Below are 14,477 nucleotides of genomic sequence, written 5' to 3'. Positions count from 1 at the left end.
CCCTCTTCGTTTCTTCCTTCCTTCCTCTCATCCGTCACGTTTCATCGTGATTCCGAATCTCCTTTCCGGAATATCGAACATATCGTGGCGTATACACGGTCCATCCGGAGGAGGAGGAGGAGGGCGAAGGCCGTAGGAAAACAATTGGCTGGTGGCATCGCGATAAATGAAAAACTCGTGCGTCGAGTATGTTTGCCGTATTCGCCACGTGTGAATGTGTCGCGTTCGAGGATCGATCGATGGATTTTTTAGAGGAGTTTCGAGTTAAGAAATAAATTCGAACACCGCGTGTCTGGTCTGCTTTTCCTTTTGCCGGAAGAAATTGAAGGAAACGGGAGGTTGGTTTCGCTCTCGCGAAAATTCGAGGAACAAGAGGAAACAAGAGGTGGTTTTAGGGGGATAAGCAACCGGATATCGGAAATATCGAATTCCGTGAATTCGTCTTAATGGGTATCCCGTGTTCAGATCTGAAAAGTAGATTGGTGGCGGGTGAACAGACGAGAGTGGGTAGATGAAGTAACGGATAGTGTCTTGAAGTTATTTAATTAAAGAAAGGTGGGAGAAAGAAAGGATGGTGCGGGTGTCTGTATCTGGTGGTGTCGAGTAGGGGAGAGAATGGGTGGAAGAGAGAGAGAGAGAGAGAGAGAAAGGAGGAAGAGGTAGGAAGCGCTATATAATTCCAGACGGTTCCTCGTTTCACCGACCTAGCTGTAATGATAAATGAGATTGGAATCATTAATTAACGCGTTACTCTCCAACGGGTGGTGTCTCTGCGATGACTTTTGCTTCACACCCGTTTGTCGACGGGTGATGGTTTTAAAACATTTAAAACACCGCCTCTCTTCGGGAAGAAATTAATTTTTTCCCTTTGTATCGCATTGGAACAATAATAGGAAACCGGTAAGGAAACGCTTGGTAACGAGAATTTTGCAAATAAATAGATTCCGGGATGAAATTCCTCTTTGTTTCTGCAATTAAAATTCCTACAATTTTTTGCCGAAGCGTTTTGCCGGTTCCGAAAACTAAATTCTTTTTCTTCTTGATTGGAAAACATCGGTTGACACGGGATGTTAACACGGCGATAAGATAGAGAAAGAGAGAGGGAAAAAGAAAGAGACTAGGCACTAGGTCGAAATTTTCAGTTTCGTTATCGCCTGGAGAAAAATCGAATACACGTGTATTATACGTGTCGCACACTCGTTTAATTAACGACCTTCTTTGCTTTCTTTATCACGAGCGAGCGATTCGATTTCGTTGTTCTCCTTTTCCCTTCTCCGTTCTGGATATCGGCCGCGTCGTGTCAGCGAGAAGCCGCGAGGGAAAATTCTTATCTTAGGCATTCTGTTCTCCGTTGGAACCACTCCAAAAGGTTATAACACGAACAATTTCGAAGAAAACTTTTCTTAAATCACGTACGATATTGCGGCGTTGCTTTGTTCGCGGCTGGGTTGCTATACAGGAATGTATATAGCGGAGGAGGTGAACGAACGGAAGAAGAGAGGAAGGTGGTCGGTAGAGATAGGTCGAAATGGACACGGGCCGTACGTTCCACTTATTTCCAGAAAATACGATCTAAACGATGCGTGATATTAATCCCTCTTCGATCCTCTTCTGCTCCTCCTTCGTCCCTCCTCTCTTTCTACGTCACATCCCCTCCTCGAGCTTTCAAAATTCGCATCGGATAATCTTTATTCTCCCCGAACTTCCGTCGAAACCGTCGTTGATTAATACGCCGATACCGATCAAAAATTGATGGTCGAAGAGGTGGATCGTAGAAAGAATCCCCGATGTCCTCGATAATGTCACGATTCGATCCGCGTGTTACGCGTGTGGACCACGTATAGGTGTACGTCTGGAGCGTCTGGAGAGGAAGGATAGCCCCGCCGACTCGTATCGAATTTTTCCGCAAGATCCCCGATATCGAAATCGCCGTTTGAAATGTTCCGCACGTGTTCTCGGGCCTCGAACAACCCCCAACGAAGCTGTCTCGTTGCGTCTTCGCCCCGCCTTATCACGTGCGCGCGATCGATCCGGGTTTCGTCTTCGGGTTTCCCTCGTTTATATTCCGTTCGTCTAGCGCAGCTTTCGACTCGGCCGGCCGAGAAAAGAGGCTAGCGGTAATCCTGTTGCAGCGGCAAAGTTTTGCAGCGTAACGCGATTTCACATTCCCGCCCAACTTAAGAATAGAACTCGTCGTGGAAACGATGCGTTCCGGGCGGAAAAAAAATTTTCTCTACCGTCCGACGGTAGTATAGGGAGAGCGTGTCTTCCTTTCTTCCCAACGTTTTTCCGTTTGATCGAGTGACGCGGTTGCCGACAACCGGGCTTTTCCTTCCCTTTCACCGATCGCCCACTGCCAGTATCCATTCCTTCCACTTTTTGCCTATGACTTTTGCTCCCCCTCTCCATACGTTTTTCCGAGATCGAGGACATGTTGCGGGAGATATTTCAATTTTTTTTTTATATTATCGTAATTTCTTTTGAATCAGATACGATTTTCATTCGTATTATCTTCATCCACGAATATTATGTACGTCAAGTTTTTTTTAATTTTAATATATAGGAATGTAGAAATGTAGATACAGAAATGTTGCTTAATTTTAAAAGCGTGATCCACTATACGATTCGATTTTAAGTTTCGAATCAGTTATCTATAGATTCTACGAATGAATAGATTTATATATTTTTCTATCATAAAAGGAACGACACGGTTTTCTTGCTTCGATTCCTCTTTTTCTCCCCTTTTTCCCTCGTGGCAAAACGCTCATTGCTCGATTGCCCGATTTTTCACGAATTTAAATCGAGCAGTTTTCGTCGTTCAGTTTAAATAGGATGGTGATGGCTCTCGGATGGATGGCTCATCGGGAATTGGCGATTAAATTCCGTGAACAGGATGCATCGCCAGTTGCCGCTATAAATTTTTCTTTAGACGACGTACGCGGCGGGCGGTTTCATTGAGATTTTGCCGCGTGCTATCCGCAGGAAAGGAGGAAAGGGCACGTGTATCGGGAGATTAAATTTTAGTTTAACGATTTACTATCGCGTGCAAGCGGACCAAACTGGGCCGCGTTTCGTTTGAAATCCTGGAATGCTTATGAAAAGCCTGCGCCCCTTTTGCATATTCATTAGCAGCGATATCCGCGGGCGTGCTTTGTTTTAAGCGTCGATTTAATTTTTAGTACGATCCAATGTGGTCGTTCGTCCCCTCGTATCAGGATGGATTAATTTTTTTTTTTTATAAATCTTCTCGTTCATTTTTTGATAAACGAATATCGTAAGAAATAGTATCTAGGAGTGATATGATATCTCTGAATTTATTTCGTTTTAATTAGTAACGATATTATAGCGATTAGTCTTGATTTAATTATTTACGCGTACGTGAAAGGAAAAGAGAGAGAGAGAGAGAGAAAGGACAGAGTATAAAAATTCTACGTTGATATAATAAGATAAGCGTTAACTCATTTTTGTTTAGAGCTTGAAAGAAGAAGTGGGAGAAAAGTACGTATTATTCAACAACAACTTCTTTTCTTCCCTTTCTTTTCTCGTACTATTTATTTCCTTAAATTGCTTTCCTTCCCTCTCCTCTCCTTTTCATCATTCCATAATAATTTCCATTACAATTATAATTTTTTGTTTTCTTCTTTGTTTAATTTAGCATCAATCAACGTATCACAATTTATCGCGTATACTTTAAATTGTATCAGAAGAAAAAAAGAAATCAAAGATTTATTTTTACCCAAATTTTAATCCCGAAAACCTTATCATTATAAAAATTTGCGAAAGAATTTAAATTCCTCTTCTCCCTTATTTATATCAACCTAAGTTTATCTCGCGCAACGAACAACCTTCGTCTATAACGTTTACTCGTATCACGAGTATCCTGTTCCATCCTGTTCCTCTAAACGATGCGTCTTTCCTCTCCAACTTTTTCTCTCATCTTTTCCTCTTATCTCACTCTCCTCTAATCCTCTCTCTTTCTCTCTCCTCCTTTTTTTTCTTGTTTGTTCATCACGATTTCATCACACTCATTCGCGTGGCGGGGTCAACTCGACGTTGCCTGACGACGCGTGTGCGTGTTGCTTCTGACCAAGGCGATTCGTCCACGCTTATCGCTGGAAAACGGCGGCGTTCGGCGCAAAGCGTCACGGATATTTTCGAACGAATTTTCGTGTTTTCGACGATGCAACGAGAGCCAGTTTCGTTGGGCGCCTTGCACGCGAGCCATGATACACAACGCGGCTGTTGGCTGGTGGGTCACGCGGAACGTTAAAATTGGTGAATACGGGAACGGACAATCGTTACTTTCCGCGCGGCCACGTAAAACACGTCTGCTTTGTCCGGTTGGTCCGCGGAGGGAAAACGCTGCGCAACGCTCGGCCGATTGAAAAATAGTTGGAAAATGGTATACGGCCCCGCGAGGGATTTTTCAGAGTCGGTTAGTTTGTCGCTCGACACATAGGGAAAGGAGGAGGGGGGAGCGTTTTTCTAGATTAGCGAGGGGATGAAATTACGGAGAAAGGTTGTTTGACGTGTCTCGTACGACACGGTTTTGCGACGTGGGTTTGTTGATTGTTTGATGTTTCGTTTCGGACAATGGTTCAAAAATCGCTTTTATCGCGAAGGGTAGGTATAGCTGGATGGTTGGAACGTCTTTTTTTGTAACCTACGAACGTTTTTTTTTTTTTATCTCGATATAAAGATTAATTGATATATCGCGGGATGGAATTTATAGAATGCTGTCAGTGCGTACGTCATTGCGTAGAAAAAGCATGTATCGGATTTCAAGCGGTCGTTGGCTCGTTTTCGTCATCATTATGTTTTCGAGCATCATTTAACGGGAGTCTATATCTTGGCAAAGAATAGGTTTCTTGGTGATAAATTCATGTTTTTACCGTTGCCGATACCGTGATACCAATATAGTGATAAATTGGCGCCGGATAACCTAGAGTCCATCGAAGTGTTCATGATAATGGTAGATACGCGGTGATGAATAGCCTTGCTTTCGAGGGGAAGTTTCAATTGTCGTTTCGAAGAATTAGAAAATTGAAATGGTGAGGGTATCATCGTATATTTTATCATATATTTTATCATTCATTGCGATAAAGTGATTTTGATATCCGTAATTGATTTCGTAATTACGATCTTACGATTTCGATCGAAGCTAAATATCCCTTGATTCTTGTTCACGTTTAATCTATTGTACTCTATTTATTTCGATAAAAGATCGATCAATTCGATCGTAGTTTGTATAATGTTATCGCGTCAAGAGGAGGAAAATCGATTTTAGAGAGAATTTAAAAGGGTCAGCTGCGTTTGACGCGTTACATTTGGAAATTTCAGTACTAGATAGGCAAATAAAGCTTTGTTTTTAAAACCTTGTTTGCGTCGATCTTCAGATCGGAGAGGAACGAGATATTAATTCTCTCTCGATCTATCGTTTCCTTCGTATAATTCATCGTTCGAAGCGGATCATTTTTCTCTCTCTCTCTCTGCTAGTCGTTGAGAGATAGCATCGAATACCGCGAGGCGTAAATTTCAGGAAATTTTGGCGCTGAGCTTTATTCGATTAATCTGCGTCACTGTACGGAACGGAACATTTCGACGAGTTTTTATTTCCACGATCCGATAATCAAACATTTTTTTTCGGGAAATGATTAATAATAATTTTCAGCGTTATTTCAACGGTTGGAAGCATCGTTGAAATTGAAACGATTACAGATCACGTATTAAATATTCGCGCGTGATGAAAAGTAATGTAGTTTAATAAGCGAATAATTCTTAATTGAAAGGAATCGTTATCGCGAAAACAACTTTGTTCGAGTAAGTAACTCGAAGCAAATATCGACCGTTACGCCCTCCTCGTATTTGCGACAAATAATTATTATGTAAACGAACTCAAACCCGTTATCCGGATAGCTGGTGGCTGTACAATTGAACAGACTTTGTACGAACAATTATCTTAGATAAATATTTGCCGTAAATTATTCGCGAATAACGGCCAGCTCTGAAGCCGGCTCGTAATGTCGTCATTAAAAGCAACGAGGTAAAAGAAGCCAGGGGTGAACGAGGGCGTATGTAGCAGCGCATAGGAACGATCCATTTAGATAATCTATACACATATACGCGCGCGCATATACGTTGCATCGTTCATGGGGCTTGTGCCAACAGCTTGCAGCGATCGTTCTACTTTTTTTTTCCCCCCCTTTCCTATCTTTTTTTTTTTTTTTAACCTTTTTTTTTTCTGTTTCTTTTTTTGCCCCTCCATTCATCCTCCTGTCCTTCATCCCCTCGACGTTGATTTTGTATATCGCGCAGTTTCAAAAGAGGAATTGTATTTTTTCCCCTCGCACATATTTTAAATATATATACAATAAAAATAATTTGGGGTTGTGTTTTTGCGATTCGCTCGCCTCGCGGTACCACGAATTCGTTCGTTTTGTAAATTACGTTCGATTCAGACTATCTCTCCGCCTCTCAATTTCTCCCTCTCTCTCTCTCTCTCTCTCTGTTTCTCTCTCTTTCTCTCTCGCTGGACGATACGTGAATTCGCGACCGATCGTGGTTAAACAAATTTGTCGGGAAACGAATTAAGCCACAATTACGGTGAAATATATCTAAATAGTTTCGATCACTCATCTGTTGTTCAATTCAACTTCGAATTAGATCGTTCGTTTCTCTCTTTTTTTTTTATTTTTTCCACCCACGTTTTTATAATTTTAAAACGTGATCTGCACGGTGACAGCGAGATGGAATAAAACGGATGCAAATCGATCGCTTTTAGCAATCGGAGGAGGAAGGGAAAATGTATGGAATGTCACTGGCAAAACGGCGGTATACGTTCGTGTACAATTGTTGTTGTTTGTGACTGACGATCGGATTATTCTCGTGTGTTGTTCGAACCAATTAAAGAATCGTTTACACGAATCACTCCTCTTATCCTCTTATCACGAAGAATCGAATCGATCGTAAGAAACGAAAGAAAGAAAGAAAGAATTTCACGAGTTTCACGAATAAATAGCTTTCTCAAGTTTCCAATAGTTTTCTTCAAAATATTCAAAATATCCGCGGCGAATTTAAATTTAATAGGAAATTGCACGTTTGGTTTAAAAAAAAAAGAAGAAACTGGAAGAAAATATGGGATATCAACCATTCAGCGGAGTACGTCGCTCTTAAGGGTTGCCCCCTTGGTCGTTCGTCCAAGGGTAAAGACTAGGTTAAGTTAGGTGTGATCTCTTATCGGTGGAGTAGCGAGTCTACCCACGTCCCTCTTATCTTTCTCGCTCACCCGCTTCCTTCCCTGTTCAACTTACAACCCGACCCATACATACGCGCGATACATATTGTCCCACTCGATCTAAGAAGCCACCGACTATGCGACCGTGTTCACCTATAGAAAACGGGAGGCCATCGACTGTCCTCGTACACGTCCTTCGACGGCTTCCCGACAGTTTTCCCCGAGTTCCTCCAGTTCTCTCTCCTCGAATCGTCCCGTCCTCCTTGTCGACTTTTATGGCTTTTCCAGAAGACCGTGCTTTCAAATCGTTCCTCGAGCAACATCCTCGTTAAAGAACTCGCTCCAAGACATTGCTTTATTATATAACGATAAGTTTACGACGTCCTCCGTAACTGTCCACCTCCGGCATCGCGATAAATACTCGCCACTTCGATCGTTCCCTCCCTCCTACTCTCCGTTTATAGAACCTTCCTCGAAACGATCTATCCTACGATAGATCCTATCCTATCCTAGGATTACGAGTGTAAAGTCGTCCGCTCTCTGTTTGCTCCAATAAAATAATAAAAGTCGCGGCGTTGCAACGATCCTGTCTGAGGGTAATTATTCTTCTCTATTCACCGTTGTACAAACCGACGATAGACGGTATATAACGGTGGACGATAACTGATCCATTCCTTTTTCTACCTCTTCTATACCTTGACGAGTGTTCGACGAGTTTGAACGGGGATCGTTGCTCGTCAAAAGTGATCAGGGTTTGACAGTGGTAGGAATGTAATCTGACTACGTCCCATTTTCCGATCGAGATAACCAAGTTGAACGGCCGTGCTCGCAATGGCGATGCGAATGCATTTCATGGACACTACCACCCCCTTCTTAATTCTCGAGAATTCGAGAATTTATGGCCACGCTCGTTAATTTATCCCGCTCGCTAAACTCGTGACGAGGCCTCTGTCGCTACTGTAAACAGAATTAAGAGCGGGTAAAGTTTTCACCCCTCTCCTATCTGTTGGGAAAAAAGAATACCCACGTTACCGGGTCGCTTCGTTAAACAAACTGCCAAGCGGAAGGCTATTCCCGTTTTTTCGAGACCAAGCGTGCAAAAGAGGGAGGGAGGGGGAGAGATATAGGGGTGTGCGCGCGTGTAGGTGAACCGGTGAAAATGTGCACGATCCCTGAACTAGGATCCGGTTTCTATACCACTTGGAAAAACTCAGTCAGCCAGACGAGAAGCGAAAGTTTTCGAACTCGATGCGTCGGGGTGCCTTACAGCCAACGAACGAGATTGAAATACCCCTCGTTTCTGCTTCTCCTTTCCAACCTTCTATCCTACTCGTTTCTCGTATCCTTCTTCTCTTTTTTTTTTTTTCTCTCTTGTCTCATTCCTTTTTCCTCTCTTTCTTTCTTTCTTTCTTTCTTTTCATCCATCCATCCATCCATCTTTTAACTTCTTCTTCTTCTTTTTTCTCCCGTTTCATCGTTCGTTGGAACGCCGCCGCGTCACTTTTATCCCCTTTCGTAGCACAGCGTGGTGCCACGTTCGATTTGTAATTCAGCGAGTTTGTTGGAACAGCGAAGTTGACGTTGTGCTCAAAAAGTAGCGTGGGGATAAAGTTTGAATGCGAAAGTTACGTGCCGCTTATACAGGCGAAGGTCGTGGTGGTGAGAGGGTGGGCCGTGGAGAGAGGGTGGCCGGGATGGTGATATAAAACCGGCGCACATGATGGGGATCTGGATCCGATAGGGAACTGTAAGTACGTTAACTTTGCCGTTTATGTTCGACGAACGAGAAACACGGAGAATTCCAGTGAGAAAAGTCAGCTGGAACACCTTGCGCCGCTTCCGCTCTCCCCCTCGAAACCCGAATTCTTTACGATTTTCTTCTGGCGAGTTTGCAACCTGGATTTCGCTTGTTACGCGACAGATATTTCGTGCATTTGACGTGCATTTCGTTAAAAATATAGTTTTCTATCGCTTCTTATTTCTTACTGTTATCGATGCCAGGCAATCGATAGATAGAAATCTTTCGTCTCTTCTTCTCTCGGATAACTCGGAGTCGTTACCTTGATCGATGTTTAAGCGAATTTAATTATCGACGAATATCTTTCGGCTAAGCCTGATATTAAAAGATGTCCGTCTTACTTCTTGGAAGAATGAAATACGCATCTTTCATTCATTTCTATCGTATATTCTGCCTTTCATCGGACTGTCAAAATAAAAAATTCGTCGATTCGAAAATAGCGATCAGTTGCGATAAAGTTGGAGTCGAATTGGTTTGGTTTTTTCCGTGCTATATAAATCTGTTCTCTTGTTTCAGTGATTTCGGAAGTAGATCTATTATCGCGTGAAAAGTTATTTTTTTTTCCCTTATCCTTTTTCAACGGAGGAGAAAGAGAGAGAGAGAGAGAGGAATTCTCGTAATTCGAAGATTCATCCTTGTTCCATCGTCGTTCCATTTTTCAATTCGAGGGAATTTTAATTCTAACGAAGATGTGAAAAAGCGATCCGGTTCCCGCCGGAACAGTCGTTAATTATTAAAAAAATGAGACTCATTAAAATGCGAGAGCGCATCAGCTTACGGACGAGGATCGATCGAGTACATTTTACTCGAGTGTTCTCCACGGTCGGCCAAGTTTCGCTGTAATTTTCGAATATTTCTGAAAATTAATTTACCTATTATGTTACGGGGTGGAGAAGAAAGGAAGGAGGGCGCGCGCTCCACCGTTAGAAATCGAGAGATCTCGGTGGATCTTTTCGTTTCTGGATCCACTCGCGCGGAGAATAATTTAATTCTCCTCCTCCCACTCGTTGTTTCACTCGTTCGCGATCAGTTTTCTCTCGGAAACTGATATAAAACAAGCATGTAATTTTTCTTTCTTTCCTTTTTGCTTCAGGGTTGCGACAACGGTCCGGTCCTACCGACACGCCAAGAAGCGGAGGTGAGTTGATTCATCCATATCCGTATCACCCAAATATCAAATTTCTTTAATTATTAGAAATTTTATCGACGAGTTTTATTCGCAAAAATTCGCAAAAACTCGCATCGTAAAAACATCGTAATAATTCGAAACGCGTTTTCGGTAGATGGTAGGTAGAGAGGGGAAAGGAAGGGAGGGAAGGGTGAACGAGGGGATAATTCGATTCGGCGTAAACGAGTAATCAAAGTTGAATTCGAAACGGAAAATTGAAGCGGAGCGTGCCTTTAAACGGATTCATAGCGCGTCCGGGAGGGGGCCCGGTTTAAGCGTTAATTTTCCGAATAATGGTAAGTTGGCCGTCCGCGCTCGTTCCGGGCCGCTCATTAGCGTAATTGACGTAAGCCTCTCGATTAACGAGGGCATTTTGTAGCTGCGCGAGACACGGAAAAATGGACGGACCGCCGATAAATATTCGGCAACCGGGGAATGGCAGTGAAATAAAGATGTTAAAGGGCGACTGTCAGCCTCATAAATCGTTGACTCGTTTCCCTTCCTCCCCCTCCGCCCGATACTTTTAAACGCCCACGACGCGATAACCCCGTCTGGATAACGAAATTTCCGTGGTTTACGATTTCCTAAATTTGAAAATTCTCGTCTCCGCGCCACATTGCCCTTTCCATCGATTCGAGGCAACGCGTAAACGTAAACATCGTGTCGTACGCGGCCCGCGTATTATTATCGTATCGTACATTCGCGGAGAGGTCGTGGCGCAGTAAGCGTGGAATTTCGGTTACTGGCGGGTCTATTGCGCGAAAACTATCCTACGAATACGGGAATAAAAGGAAGACGAATGATTTTTTTCTTCCCTCTCGGAAAAACCACCCCCGTGTTCGCGCGCGGTACACGTGTTGCGTGCGGGAACGTGTTTCGAGCTTTACGTTCTTTTACGGGCCATTGTTAGTTATATATATATACGTATGTATGGATCGCGTGTACTTTTTTCCGCGTTAAACTCGTTACACGGGGATCCAGTTTCATCGAAACTGGAAGAAGAATTTTTCGAATCGAAAAAGAGAGACCGTTCGAAGCTCGCTTTCCCCCGATGGAAATTATAAAACGATGTTTCACCTCGTTTAATCGTACGATGAAGTTCGATCGATCGAGGCAACCAACCGATGACGTCGCTCGTGAAAATGTTGCTTTACATACGAGCGTGGAAAGTTTTTCTCGAGAGGCGGATAACTCGAAAACACACGTTTTCTCGCTCTATAAATCGAAATGTTTTTGGATCAGCGTTAAAAGCTGCGACGTGCCACCGAATTCGTTCCTATCCGCTTTATCCGAGCGCCAGAAACGGATTAAGGAGTAATGTATTCCGTTAGGAAGCAGTTGCGGTAAAGTCCTTTCCTCCTGACCATCGATACGACGCTTGCTTTCGTCAAAAGCCTTGGTCGCATTCACAGAACACGCTTTCTCAAAGTTAAATTGCCTCGGTTTCTTCCGCGATCTGTGTGAATTTTTCCGCTTCCGTTTCACGGAGAGCGTATTACAGCCGAAACGTTAGAATTTTAACGAATTTTAATTTTAATCGAATTCGATTCTCCGTAATACCGGAGAATCACCTTAATTGAACATTCGAAGTGGGCTTGGAGAGGATTTGTGGACGTGGAACGACGCGACGTGGGTTAGTGGAAGAGATTTAACGGGAAGACGGGAAGGAAAGTTCGATCGAGGATACGTCGGCTGCTTCGGTGAAAATTTACATCCCGAGAAACACTTCGAAAGATCGATATAGAGAGATTGATACATCGTGCATAAACGATACGTTCGAGCTCGATTCGAGTTTATGTTATACGTTAATGAGACGCGACGAAGCGAGATAATCCTGTCTTCACCGTCGTCACATTTTGTATTTGAAAAGACGAAACAACGGATGGAAATTTCATTAAAATCAGAATTTTCGAGATGAATCTCCTTGTTGGATACCGCATACACGAAGATACCGCACGTTATTTACACGTTCCGTGACCGAACGTATATTTATATACACGTATGTATTTTCGAAAGAATGGGTAACATCAACAACGGAATTCAAGCGACGGTGTCCTCATTTGTAGCACAATAAGCCCTGATTTCAGTTCGAAACAGATCCCGGGAGTGTATTCTCCCTTTCCCTCCGCATCTATACACACGAGTGAGATAAGACCAGGTACGACGAAGCTAATCCGCTCGTGACAGCCAGCCGGTAATTAAACTCGAATGATATTCGAAACGAAAGTTTAAATTATCTTCTCGCGCGTTCTCGGATTAGTTATACGTAGTCGGTTTTTTCTGTCGTTCGGGGTCGCATCGTTCCGTACATTCGCGCCAGCTCCAACTCGGGTGGCGAATAATTTTCGGTTCGAAATGTTGTAACGACGCGGCGAGGAGAAACGGAACGAAAACGCAGCCAAGGGTCGCTCGTCCGTTACATCCGCGAGTTTTGTAGTGGTTAACGTTTGAATTTGACGCTCGTATCTAATTCTGTTTAGCGGAGTGATCGAGATAGACACAGCGGTGGACACATACACGGTGCGCATCGTGGTTGCCTAGGAAAGTTTAAATTATCCTGTCCGCCGAGAGGAAACATCCTCTTCTCCGGGGAAACGGCTCGGAGTGGATTGGCCCGAGTCTGATTAGTTGGCCGCTCCGTTTTATCCTCTCTTCCTCCCTTTGATAACCATGGTGCGGAAACAGGCAGGGCAAGGTGTTGCAAGGTGTCCTCCTTTTTCGGGCATACTGCGAAAAGTGCTGTTGAAGGTGGTGGTCAGTGGTGGTCGGCGCCAATCTCGAATTCCTTTCTCGATATCTTTTCGATCCTTTCCCCCTCCAACTTGTTCTCCAACTTTCGGAACCCCTTTTCGTCCCTTCCTCCTCCTATTCCTCTGTTTAATCAGACTTCGCTCGATGAACCGGTTACCGCCGCTTTCCCACAGATCCGTATCAATTTTCGTAATGACTCCCTTCGAGGCGCGGAGCTGCTTCATAGACACTCTCGGGTAAATGGCCCGCGGGGACAATGCGTTCGATTTAATTAATTCGGGATCGTGCTTTCTCACGTGCTGTCTTCTCGCGTATGTAATAATTGTCATTAACTTCGAACGTGCGATTTTTTCCAATCCAACTACACGTGTATATCGTTTGGCTCGTTTTCTGGACGTTTCGCGATAGCATATTCGCGATAAAAGAAAGAGTGGAAAGAGTTTCGGGATAAAATTGGATCCGTGTGATAAACGCGTGTGATAAAATGTCCGATCGACTCGCGGTCGGCAGGCTTGTCACCTTTTAACGGGATAGCTCGAAAACCCGGCCGCGATCCCGGAATCGGGGGAAAAAATGAACGAAACGGAAGGAAATACGGAACGAAACGAAAACGAATTTAACTATCCACGGGTCCGGAGCGGTCTGCGGGAAACTCGTCTTTTTCTCGTTGAAAAAAAAAAAAAAAAAAAGGTGGTGGAGAGATTAAAAGTTGCCGCGAACCTATTACCCTCTGATACGTATCCGCCATTAACGTTTTTAATCCTCGATTCTGGTCTCGTCTCGTATGAAATCCTCGGCCCCGAAGGGGAAACTTTTAACCGTTCCCTTTGACCGTTGGTTCGCGAATAGGAGACGAGAGTATTCGGCGATGAATCGTGAAGATTCGGAGGGAAAAGTTTTTTTCCCTCCCTCTCCTTTTTCCTTCTTTCGCGGAATTTGAATTCTTCCGACACCCCTTTCGGATCTGGGTGTTCCGTTTCGAGTAACGGCTTCGAATTACGAAATCATCGAGGAGAAGAGACGCGAGAAAAGTCGAGGAAGCAACAGAGGGGAGAGTGTCGCGCGAGTGTCGGAAAGAATCGGGTGAAATACGGTAAAGGAGGTCGGGAAGTTGTGCGAACTCGCTTCTTGGCGAGACATTTTACGTTGATTCGCGCCCGAGCGGCAAGTATTGTCGGCACCAGATGCAGAGAAGCGACATTCTGTCGAGTTTCTGCGATTCGATTTGAATCTCGTAATACCGAAGTTTGCAGAGTTCACGGAAGTCTGGATAATTACGGGGTTGCTGCGCTGATTTCGCAGACGCAACGTGAGGTCTCTTTTTCGCGCGAGCTGTGTGTGTGCGTAGCGAAGAGGATATCTCGAGGATAATGGCGAAACTTGTTCCCTTCTTCGTGGAAGAAAAATTGGCGATGTATATAAAAATCGACGATTACTCGAAGACACTCGGGAGGACTATCGATCGAGATCTTATTTTGTCATCCTTGGAAAAGTTGAGCAATTATCCGAAATGGTAATTGGAAGAT

General features: G+C 43.8%; 1 protein-coding gene across 2 annotated transcripts in view; it reads left to right on the top strand.

The window, feature by feature from the left end:
* LOC122718400 (hemicentin-2) overlaps positions 1-14,477 on the top strand; it is a 297,858-nt gene that overhangs the window by 56,173 nt on the left and 227,208 nt on the right. For both annotated transcript variants that reach the window (XM_043943410.1, XM_043943409.1), the window contains exon 2: positions 10,126-10,170. In XM_043943410.1, the coding sequence (XP_043799345.1) occupies positions 10,126-10,170 (45 nt within the window). The remainder of the gene's footprint in view (positions 1-10,125; positions 10,171-14,477) is intronic.

The sequence above is a fragment of the Apis laboriosa genome, unplaced genomic scaffold (assembly GCF_014066325.1).
Source record: "Apis laboriosa isolate Shangri-la unplaced genomic scaffold, ASM1406632v1 scaffold63_cov154, whole genome shotgun sequence".
Taxonomy (NCBI): Eukaryota; Metazoa; Arthropoda; class Insecta; order Hymenoptera; family Apidae; genus Apis; species Apis laboriosa.
Note: the sequence above shows the minus strand (reverse complement) of the source record. Positions and strands in the feature narration are given on the sequence as shown.